The sequence below is a fragment of the Pempheris klunzingeri genome, chromosome 12 (genome assembly GCF_042242105.1).
Source record: "Pempheris klunzingeri isolate RE-2024b chromosome 12, fPemKlu1.hap1, whole genome shotgun sequence".
Lineage (NCBI taxonomy): Eukaryota > Metazoa > Chordata > Actinopteri > Acropomatiformes > Pempheridae > Pempheris > Pempheris klunzingeri.
In genome coordinates, this window is record NC_092023.1 from 23,335,858 (window position 1) to 23,348,244 (window position 12,387).

The 12,387-nt window shown below is 44.4% G+C and overlaps 1 protein-coding gene across 1 annotated transcript in view; it reads left to right on the top strand.

The window, feature by feature from the left end:
• LOC139210640 (uncharacterized) overlaps positions 1-8,924 on the top strand; it is a 9,739-nt gene extending 815 nt beyond the window's left edge. Inside the window, exons 2-6 of the mRNA XM_070840723.1 lie at positions 1,282-1,391; positions 1,609-1,735; positions 2,871-2,996; positions 6,345-6,924; positions 7,484-8,924. Of these exons, the coding sequence (XP_070696824.1) occupies positions 1,282-1,391; positions 1,609-1,735; positions 2,871-2,996; positions 6,345-6,924; positions 7,484-7,932 (1,392 nt within the window). The 3' untranslated portion in view covers positions 7,933-8,924. The remainder of the gene's footprint in view (positions 1-1,281; positions 1,392-1,608; positions 1,736-2,870; positions 2,997-6,344; positions 6,925-7,483) is intronic.
• Positions 8,925-12,387: the final 3,463 nt, after the last annotated feature.

Sequence of the window (12,387 nt, forward strand, 5' to 3'; positions counted from 1 at the left end):
AGAAGTGAAACCTGATAAGTCATTTCCAGAATGAGTATCCAAACTTTCCTTTTGCACGAGGGTATTTTATTTTGAAATGTAAGCTCCTTTAATGGCTCCAAGTGGTTTTATGAGTTGTTCCAGTTCCTGTTGCTGTGCAGGATGGTGTTGTAGAAAGAGGAAACAGCTGAAAGCACAGAGTGATTCAACAACAAGACATACAGTGGTGCGAAAAAGTATTTGCCCCCTTACAGATTTCTTCTGTTTTTGCTTTTTTGTCACACTTACATGTTTCAGATTGTCAAACAAATTTTAATATCAGACAAAGACGACAAAGATGAGTAAATACAAAAAGCTGTTTTTAAATGATGATTTCATTTATTAATGGAAAAAAGCTATCCAAACCAACCTGGCCCTGTGTGAAAAAGTAATTGCCCCCTAAACCTAATAACTGGTTGTGCCACCCTTGGCGGCAACAACTGCAATCAAGCGTTTGCAATAACTGGCAATGAGGCTTTCACATCGCTGTGGGGGAATTTTGGCCCACTCTTCTTTGCAGAATTGAAACATGTAAGTGTGACAAAAAAAGCAAAACGGAAGAAATCTGTCAGGGGGCAAATACTAACATACTGCTGCCCACCTGCTCAGACACTATGGACTGAATACAGCCTACTACATGAAGAATGCCACTCATTCTTCATGGCAATACATCTTCTTTGCATCCCATAACTGTATTAATCCCCTGACTGTATTAATCCCCTGACTGTATTAGTCACATGACCGTATTAATTGTAACATCATGTTCTGAGCTGCAGTTGAATGAAAATTGTTAACCACAAATGAAAATCAGCTGGACCTCCTCTCAATATAACATTTCCCAGTTTCATTTGAAGGTAAACTATAGTTATTACATATGTAAATATGTTTTCTACAGAGCATTATATATGTGGGTTTTTCCACTTAACTGTACCTTAATGTCCTGCAGGGTCCTGAGTAGCCCCTGCTTCACAGTAACTGACCAATAGTGATGCACCAATTACAGTTATGTCCACAGGCGCAGCATCTGTTGATCGGCTGAGTCAGGTCACAGAAAAGAACATCCTGATTAATAGCAGATGGGCCGCAGGTGGATGAAATAGTACATTATTAACGAGGGAAATATTAAATACCTGCTGGGACCCCCCCATTCCCTACATATCGTCAAAATTCTTTGATGACCGAATTTAAGAGATCCTTAATAAATTGCAGTTTCTTTATTCACTAATAGATGAAATACATTTCTGTTTCTCTGTGTCTCTTTAGACTTTTACGGGTCCGTTTGTTTACTGTCTGCTGCCAGTCCTCAGCAGCTCCACCATTCAGTCAGTCCTGGCCTCTATTGGCTACCTGCCCCATACTGACACTCCACCAAGGTAGGGAACATGGAGATATAATAATCCTACAATAAATGCAGACATCAAGCCACAGGGCCTGTTCGTGCAGCTGCCGGGGTGTTGCCATTCCAGGAGAAATATACACGATCCACATGTTTAACACAATCAGGGAGTGAGTCACCAACAAGCCTGTCTCTGTAATCTCTGGTGTGCTCTTCTCCTGACTTTGGCCTCTTTACTGTTGGATGTATTTCAGTGAGTACAGACTCAGTGAGGATGCTGACCCAGACAGAGCCATACTGGTGGGCTTTGAGCTGCTGCTGGCCAGGGTGGAATGTTATTACCTCCTGGAGCTCCTTGGGGAGGATCAGCTGGGACCACAGGTAAGATCGGAAAAAAGTCAGCCTTGTTTCCTATTCGTTATATTATAGTCCAATCAAACAGCAGTTACTAATACTACAGTCAGTCACATAGAGATCTGTTTTATTGAAAGCCATTGTGGGAATTTTGATGTAATTAACGTACCTGTGTACATTTTTGTCCTGATGAAAAGTGGTACATTGAATGTGTTCCTGTGCTCTTGTGTCTGATCAGAGGGCTGTGCTTTGCTTACAATTGGAACATGACTAATAATGAGCAGCAATAATGAGTAACAGTGAATAACAAGACAAGAGTTAATATATGAATAATAACATGACAAATATTAGTAAAGAGAGCCACAGGAACCTGAGACATGAGAAGAGCACAGAAAGGCTCCGGGGAAAATACCCAGTTAGTGGCAGACATTAAAGAGACATGTGGCATAAGCATGGAGAGGAAGAGGAGGAGAGAGGAGCCCAGTGCTTCATGGGAGTCCCCCTGCAGTCTAAGCCTATGTGTCATTCACAGTGAGCCTGCAGCACTATCGACCTGATAATCATTTATGTTGAGACGTGACATTGGCTTAAATGCTGATGGAATCAAATTTGGCACCACCAGATAGGCATCTCGTGAGGACATTTTTGTCAAATGGAGCATGGTCCAGTAACAGGAAATCAATCATTAATCGTTGGTCCGATAAGAAAGACTTTTGTGGAAAGACTTAACTGTTCAGTTTCAAGGAAAGGATGAATGTAAAGGTTTTTATGCATCATCTGTCAGCTGTACATCTTTTTTATAGCTCCTCCTGCCTGCTATAACATTGTAAATGTCCCCATCGTGGGACTAATAAAGGATAATCTTCTCTTATCTGAAGAATCTAGTTTCAGGCTGCAATGAGCAGAAGTGCCGGACGAACAACTATGAAACAAGTTGACTTTCAAAAGAATTTATAAAAGTCACTCTAGAACAATGGGTGAGCAAACTGTGTCAGTGAGTGGAGTTCATATAACGGAACATAAACATGCCACATCTCCAGTGATACGGAGTGTCTCCCGTCCCTCAGTACGTAATGAACGGCAGCCAGTGGACATGGTCAAAGGTCACAGCACTCACTCGTATTTCATGGCTTCCATGTGACAGTTTGGTCTTACACCGCAGGAGTGGCTGGAAGTTCTCCAGAGGAGAGTGGGACCTGCAAAGCTGGAGGAACTCACAGTAAAGAAGACACCTTCAGGACAAAAGGAAGTGGAGAAGAGGAAGAAGGAAGAGGCAGACAGACAAGAGGTAGGGTAGAGTTGATTGCTGTTGTGGAGCAGCTGTTTTCCAAGATGCTGCTTATCATGTCATAATAATATCACACAGCGAGTAACTCTACACAGCTTTACCCTTACATTCTAACATCATGTTTCAGGTGTATGATTTGAATATAAAACATATTAAAATTGTTTTCCAAAATTGTAATTTAAAAACTAATTGACTCCCACTTTAAAGGAGGCACATTCTGCTCATCTTCAGGTTCATACTCTTATTTGGAGGTACTATGAAAATATGTCTACATGTTGTAATGTTAAAAAAACAGTCATTTTCTTTTTGAACGCTCTGTTTTAGCTTCTGACTCTAATGGACATTATTCTCCATCCAAAACAAAATACATCTTCCTCGTCTTCATCTCCACAGACAGTGGGGGCACATTAGGACTGTTGTTGAGTTTTTGGAGCCAATTATTCCCAAGCGATCTCAAATTTAAGAGACCAACTTTGTCTGGTTTCAGTTCAGTTATTGTTGTTATTGTTCCCATCTTTAGAAGAGGTGTATGAATGGGAGCCTCTGCACCAAGTAATCATCTGTAGTGGGAAAATTCCAGGTAAGGGGAGAGATGAGGCTGAGGTCGATGGAGGGAGCTAGTGAGGAAACGGGATGAGAAGGAGATTCTGGTGAGGGGGGCGTGGGATGTAAACTGTCAATCAAGTGGAGAGGACTATACAGCGCGCTGCAAGTTAGCTGCTAGCATTCGGCTACCCAGCCTGTTTGGGTGGACTCCAGCGTCTTGAGGATGGAAAAACAATTCCAGATTAAAGTAAAATCGTCAATAAAACCAGCGTTGTGAGCTCTGAAGGCGGAAGTGAGCCAGGTGTGGAGGCTAAGGAGTCTACTGAAGCTCCACAGGCCACTGTGGGAATCGGACCAGAGACAAAAACAGACTTACCACAGCTACTTAAAAAGTTAAAATGGTCCATAAAAGCTCAGAATGCTGACAAGCCGTGTCACTCATCCCCATGTGGATAATGAGCCAGCTGACAGAGCTCAGAAGCCCTGGGATCTGAACCAGTATGTCAGGGACGGGGGCTCCAGGGAAGCAATGAGTGGCTGCATTAAAGAAACAGACATTTCTGCTAATGGAATCCCCAATTATTGATGTGGCTGGAGAGAAGATGGGATGAGGAGAGGGTGGCTGTGGGTTCTGTGGGCGGTGCTAGGTCTGTTTACACACTGTGGGTTGAGGTCGCCGGCTGAGGATGTGGTGTCTGTGTAGAGGCATCAGAGGATTTCCCTGCCCGCTTACAGCAGGACAGACCTCCTGAGCGACTGATCACGGCCTCCTTCAGGAGTCGGAGACGGGAAGAAGAGGACTTCACACGGGATGAGGGCCACTGAGCCGTGGGGGCATCAGTCGGTCGGACCGGAGCATCAGCCGGATGGGTCGGAGTGTCATCAGACAGGGTCATGTACCGGTTGGAGAGTCGTAGGCCAGGTTGTGAGGCAGCCCCGTTCAAGTCTCTCCTTCGACCGTGGACCAACACCTCAGCTCAGGACGACTGATGGTTCGTCGTGGAGAAGGAGGACGGCTGTGGACAGGTGGAGGGGTCCCACTGAGCCGTGTCCTGGATGGCGGCACTGAGTGAGGCGATCTGTTTTGATTCCCCAGATGCCACGTCCATAAAACTGGACAGAAGAGAGCCTTTTGTACACAGCTCATCAGAGAGCCTCCTCAGATATCCTCTTTCAGGTCAGATATCTTTTTATTTGCTTTTTGCAGAAGCTCACAATCCTCAATGGGTGTAACTGGCATAACTGTCATTAGAGCAAAAACAACTTAAAATCCACGGACGATAGCTAAAATCCTGTGATTGGCTAAGAGTATATTTAAAATGATCAAAGTCTGAAAGCTGTAATGTAAAAATATGGCCCAAAAACTAGATACAGGATAAGAACACCAACAACATTAAGACAGAGCCTCAGGCAGGCAGACAGAGAAGCAGAAGGCATCAGCTGGTGGCGCTGTATAACACAGTGGTGCTGCCCGAGGAGAGGCCTGACATTCCCCACGAGCTGAAGAGGAGGAGATGTGGAAGACAATGCTGGGGTTTCCATGACTCTGTTGTGGCATCAGTGGTCTGCTGGGGGAGCAGCGTCACAGCTGTGGACAGGAAGACACTGGATAAACTCCTCAAGAAGGCCCTCGACTCAGGGGAGGTGGTGGAAGAGAGGAGGATGATGGCAGTCCATGAGACAGAACCACTCCCACCCCCATGAAGGACACACTGACAGCACCGGAGAGCTCCTTCAGCAACAGACTCCTCCACCCTCAGTGTGTGAAGGAGCGATATCACAGGTCCTTCCTTCCAACAGCTGTCAGACTAAACAACCAGCACTGCTCCAGTAGACCTCTACTAGTTTATTATTTATTGTTTTGTCAAAGCTCTATTTCTGCTGTTTCTATTTCTTTCACTTTCGCTTTCATGCTGCAGTAACACTGGGAATTCCCTGACATGTGAAAAATACTGGACATGATTGATGCACCTTTTACAGGACTGTTGGCTTAAGTTATCTTCCTGAACCTCAATGGTGTTTCACCACTTCTTTGATCCTGTAGCACATTCTGGTATTGGACCAGCGTGGCAGGGACCATCTCCCTGTACTGCCAGCGCTGCTCTTCTAGAAGCTGCCAACCACACCGCAACGTCTGGTTGCAGAGATATTATGGTCATCTCAGTTCCCAGCTGCATCAGGAATTATTCTTTTGTCAGATGCCACAAGCTGTCTTCCCTTCTCTTCAAAGCAAATCGGCTGTTGAGCAGAGGTGTTGGCTATGTTTTTCAGGGGGGCTGAAAATTGGCATTTCGACCCCCCCCTCCTCCAAGTCTACATGTTGAAGTGTACTTGGGCAAGACCCTGAACCCCAACTGGCATGGCAACATATAATAATTTAAGCCAATCATTTAGGTAATTATGTAATTATGGTCAACCAAAAGGTGACCAAAGACAAAATGGCTGCCACTCAGACCCCCTGGTGTGTGGGTCAGTGGTACACAAAGGCCTAAGCCGTGTGCTGTAGCTGTTGGCTCTGTCTCTCTATTTGTAAAGCTGTGTGTGTGATAAAGGTTCCAGGTTAGGAAAGGGTGGTCAGTAGCGTGCAGGATCTGTGTCTGTGCGAGCAGAACTAACAACTTCACTTCATGTCTACACAGTTAACGACAGCACAATTCCTTTCTGGGCCTTGCTCATGTATTGGGCCGAGTGCCTGCTCAGCTTAGCCGCTATGATGCCTGACAGGAGCTTCCATGTTGTACAGGGGCAGGTCCAGAGCCAGCTTCAGCCGGTCCTCAACTCAGCTCTGTTTTATTCCTCCAGGTACCTCTGTGTCTGGACACCAGGCCTGCAGTGAACACCCAGTCCAAACCTCAACACTGCCACCTCATTAGCTCAGACCAGTCTATTATGGAGATGCAAATGACTTATCCTGACCTGGCCTTCAGGGGCCGTCTGCTCCTACCGGACAAACCTTACCAAGCAAACACCAGAAGGAGCAGAGGTAAAGCTGCTCATACTGCCAGCGCTGATAGTAACAGTGTTGACAGTAAAGCTACTGATCTCCCAAACAGAGATTGTACTAAAGGCACCAAAGCTCCTGCTACAGCGACTATTCACAATAGAAATGATGGCAGCAAAGCTGATGAAGTGTTTGAAGACGGCAGAAGCAGTGGTCGTGATGACAGGAACAGGGGTGGGACGACCGCCACAGGAGACGCCATTAGCAGCAGCTTCAGCAACACCGATGGAGGCGCAGTAAATAATGAGCTCAGTCATCCTCAGGCCATCTCCCTGCACATCACACTGAGAGCTGGAGCAACAGCAGACCAGCATGTGAAGCCTGGACAGCCTCAGCCCACAGCGGCACCTCCTGCCTGGACACAAAAACAGACGGCAGCAGGTAACACACACAAACACACACACACTGTGATAGTAGTAGTACTCAAAGCTGAATACCCAAAACCAACATCTCATTACATAACGGTTATGATGAATATTATTAGCATGATAACACATTCATACCTGTGCTTAGATCAGGGGCACAACACAACACATGATGTGTGATGATGTTCTGAAGGCTTGGTCATGACCCCATGTTTGGGCTAAGAAGTTAATGAGTTCCGAGTTCTATAAAAACTCCTCATAAATCTCACTGTCACCTTAGACGTCATTGCTTTTTTCAATTACAACATTTTCTATACTTCTAAAGTGCATAGTTTTAACTACAACATTTCAAATGTGCACTGAATAGCAGAAAAGGCTTTGGCTTAGATTTTTGTCCCATGAATGAGGAGGTGATTCAGATCAGAAGTGGGCTAAAGTCCACCACCACCGTGCACTTCATGATGATGGACATGAAGTATGTTTCATGTGCTCATGTTTTTTGTCTTGGAAAACAGAGGTTTTTGTGACTTGTTCTACTGAAATTGAATAGCACTTCACCTCCATCTCCATCTCAGGGCTTCCCTCTCTGAGCTCCATGGACGACGAGCAAGACCTGAGAGATTTGGCAGAGAGGATGGGCCAGCTCGATCTACAGGAGACCAAAGAGGAAGTGAAGACGAAAGAAGAAAACAAGAGAGGAGAGGACAAGACAAATAAAGAGGGAAGGAAGAATGTGAAAAAGGCAAGCACAGAGGGAGGGGCAGAGGAGCAGAACCCTAGGAGGCCACAGGTGGAGAGAGGTCCAGCACAGAGCCATGCCGCCAGGAGATGCAGCAGATCCTCTCAGTCTGATTCCCTCAAAGTGAAAGAGCAGAAACAGCCCAGTGTGTGTCACCCCTCACCGCTGACCTACAGTACAGCAGACTGTCAGAACTGTGAAGGAGAACATAGTAAAAGAGCAGAGACAGGCCGAGGAGAAGAGGAGCAGCTGGCACAAGGCTTTGTTATTGTGGAGCATCACTAGGAGGGGGGAGGGGGAAGCCAGTACGGGAGAAATGATAAATGGTATATGGTCTGTATTTGTATAGTGCCTTTCTAGTCATTTCGACTACTCTAAGTGCTTTTCCATCACATCCTCTTTCACCCATTCACACATCATTCATTCAGGAGGACTCTAAGCTGGAGGAGACTATTCTTTCACACACATTCACACACAAGCCGCTTCAGGAGCAGGTTGGGGTTCAGGGTCTTGCCCAAGGACACTTCAACACACTGACTCAAAGGAACCATTGATTGAACCACCTTCTGATTGATAGACGACCCACTCTACCTCCGAGCCACAGCCGCCCACAGCCAAAACATGATGTCTTTTCTTAGTTCTCATCAGTACATGAGCAGTAGCGTTCTGGACCAGCTGGAGAGTCTTTAAGGACTTATTGGGGCAGCCTGATAATAAGGAGTTACAATAGTCCAACCTAGAAGTGACAAATGCATGGACTAGTTTTTCTGCATCATCTATAGACAAGATGGGCCTGATTTTAGCAATATTATGCAGATGGAAAAAGGCAGTTCTGGAAATCTGTTTAATGTGGGAGTTAAAGGACAAATCCTGATCAAAGATAACTCCCTGATTCCTCACAGTGGAGCTGGAGGCCAGAGGAATGCCATCCAGAGTAGTTATATTGATAGAAAATGTGTCTCTAAGGTGTTTAGGGCCAAGCACAATCACTTCAGTTGTCTGAGTTTAGCTGCAGAAAGTTGCAGGTCATCCAGGACTTTATGTCAGACTTTAAGGCAGACTTGGAGTTTAGTCAACTGATTGGATTCATCTGGCTTCATTGATAAGTAGAATTGGTGTTTCCTGATAATATTACCCAGAGATAGTATATATAAGGTAAATAATATCGGTCCAAGAACCGAACCTTGTGGAACTCCATGTCTAACTTCAGTGTGGACAGAGGACTCATTGTTAACATGTACAAACTGAAATCGATCTAATAAATAAGATTTAAACCAGCTTAATGTGGTTCCTTTTATGCCAATGAAGTGTTCCAGTCTCTGTCATAGGATGTGATGGTCAATGGTATCAAATGCATCACTCAGATCTAACAAGACCAGTCCAGAGAGAAGTCCTCTGTCTGATGCCATAAGGAGGTGGTTTGTATCCTTCACCAGTGCTGTCTCTGTGCTATGGTTCACTCTAAGACCTGACTGAAAATCCTCAAATAGACTATTGGAATTTAGAAAGTTACACAGCTGGTTGGCTATTACTTTCTTGAGGATCTTGGAGAGAGAGGGAAGGTTGGATATAGGTCAGGTCTATAGTTGGCTAATACTAATCCACGCTAGTCACTGCAAGAAGGTTCCAGAACCGCCTGACGACTTCACCCCTTTTTTGCATCAACACCAAAGCACGACCTAAACCCGCCTAGAAGTCATCCCATTCTTCAGTGAGGCTCTGATTGGTCATCAGAGTACGCTGAACGCTGCCACTGTGCACCGGTGAATAACATGCAGACACATACACACATGTCCTGAGAAAACACACCCCATGAGTGCTTTTTTCGGTACCAATGTTGGACAACAATGGAACGCCGACCTCCATGACATGAAATGTCGTGATTCCCAAGCTGTGCCTGTGTGATTTATATACCTGCTGTGTGCTGGTGGTAGCTATTGTTAGGATCAGAGTCTCTATGGAAGTCACTGTCAGCCATGCTGCTATCTGACTGGCTAGTCTGGTGGCTTGGAGTGGGTGGATGTTGAGGGTCTTCTTCTTGGCCCCATTTGTAGCACCAGAATGTAGTCCAGAGTGTCCTGCTTGCATTTTGTGATGTTTGTTTCAATCCGACTATTCTTATATGACTTGAGTGTTTGTTTAATAGAGTCAAACAAATGATCAAAATCATTACCAAGCTTCTCTCTCATTGTGCTTCATGATTTGTAGTGTCTTTAAATGCATCCTCCTTCGTTGTCTTCAGATCCGTGGAGCATTTAAATTCAGTATTTCGCACCGCTTCGTGTTGAAGTCCTCATTCTGTTTCCCAGTGGTTAGGGTCTTTTGGATGCAGTCCCTGTGGGATGTGTTTACTGTATCTATAGTCACTCAATGTGCAGCCATGCACTTTGAGATTTCTTTCTTTGTAAGCCAGATAAGCTTTGTCTTCTTCTCTTAGGCTGAAGGAGGGAGCCAAGACTTCAACCTTTTCTGATACTGATGCTCAATGTATTTTATTCCAAGCTGCTAACATGTTTCTTTATGAATTTATAAATAAAGCGATGCACTGCATAGCGCATGAGTATTGAAGGTGTTGGGAGGAGTTTAAACAATGGGCTCCTTATGAGTGCAAAACAATGAGGCAGGTCTGGGAGCAGCCAATTTTCCTGAACCTGCAAATTAATAAAGAGGAGAGAATACTGTTTAGTAAAGTTGTGATGCTGGGAGCTGGGTTTAGATATAAAAGATATATGATGTATCAATACGTCCCAGGATTTATGCCTGTGCAAGCTGTGGTGGACGGAGTAGAAGAAAGTCGTGGGGAAATAGGCAAGGCAGGAGTTATGGATGTGTGGGTGTAATAAAATGTTATCATATACTCTGTGTGTTATCATATAGTCTCATGATCTCATGGTTCTTATATGCTCGTTTAGCTTACGTGGTCTTAACAGTATCTTCCTGGGAACTCCATTTTGACCTGACCTTGAAGATCAGACAATGTTTCAACTTTTCAACTTGACTCCCTTTGCCTCAGTCTTCTGCACAAGCAAAACTCCCTTTTAACAAGGGGTAGCACCTGCCCAGGAGACCAACGCACCTGCCCAGGAGACTGATGCACCTGCCCAGGAGACCGACGCACCTGCCCAGGAGACCGACGTACCTGCCCAGGAGACCGATGCACCTGCCCAGGAGACCGACGTACCTGCCCAGGAGACCGATGCACCTGCCCGGGAGTCTGACGCAAACGCCAAGGAGCAAACTTACTATAAAACTCCCACCCCGAGATTAGCTCGGGGAAGAACCTTGTATCACTCCTGTGATGACTTGTCTCTTCCTCTTGCAAGACAATTAAACCAAACTTATACTCCAGACATCAGACTCTTCTTTATCCATACAATACAAACATTTCCACCACAGTGGGACGGTGTAAAGAAGGTGTGCCTGCGGTTAGTGGTTAGAGATGATACAAGGAGAGCTGAGGAACGAAGGAGAACATGGACACATTCATATGTTATGTTCACATTTATATGTTCATGAATATTGATATATGATACTTGAATTAATCACTGTGCTCTCATATATATATGATTTATTTCATGTTTATTTTTGTATTTTGTAAATGACCATTTTTGAATGAGGTCGTTATTCTGGGACTTCTATTTTGTGCATTGTAAATAAAATTGTACATTTTGGTAGAGCAGTCTCTGGTTCCTGTTCATGTTGGGTCTTTACTGAGCAGTGCCTTGTCACATATTTATCAAAAGCTTCACATACAAGCATTGTCTCATGGTGTTGTTTCATTTAGAAACTTGAGACTGGAATAATTTGGTTACCTTACCCAATGGTTTACGTGTTACATGTTACATGTTTATGTATGTTGTGGTGGAAGATCGTCTGCAGCTGACTCAACACACTCAACACAGATGGCTGAGGATTAAAAAGTATTATTGCGCAATAATAGGAGACAAACCCTGTTCACAAGGAACCTGAAGTCAAAGGAAGAGCATCTGTCTCACTGAAGACATGCATTAAACATCTTTTATAGCCTCCAACAACAAAGGACCTGGAAGAGAAACAACACCTCATAGATGGCATAAGAGCTCAGGAGCTAATCACAAGACATGTCTCAACACAATACAATTATGTGATAATACAGCAACAACATGTGACGGGCATATGATAATGTCCAAGCATAATGAGCACAATAAGTGAATAAATGATGAAGCATAATGATTTACTCTCTGACAACGTGCAGGAATGTGTCCGTCTCATTGTAACTTGATTAGAACTGACTTCTACACAAATAACTCCATGTGACACCCCTTTACTCAGGTGGGGAGCCATCAGCTGAGGTGGTGAAAGTCTCTGCCTGCCTAATGTCCTTTGAATCCTCGCTGGGGTGTGAATACATGTGCTGCACCAGAAAACACCAAGGCTGCAGTTACTGCCACTGTCCACAAGGGGGCACTGCCACAAGGACTAGATGCTGCTGAGCTACAGTGGGTGGTTGAATAGGGACTTGGGTGACACTTGGGTGACATCAAATCAGCAAGATTATTATTATCATTATTATTATTATTTTTATCTGAGAGGTTTTACCTCTGTTATCAGTGCATTGAAGGATTTTAACACTATCAAACTTTTATAAGGAATTATCATCAATAATTTAACTTTATAATAACTTTATGACAGCATGTGAACTCCATGTGCTTTTTTTTTTTTTTAGCTCCTCAGGTTTTAGAATGGGTGTGTATGTCATCA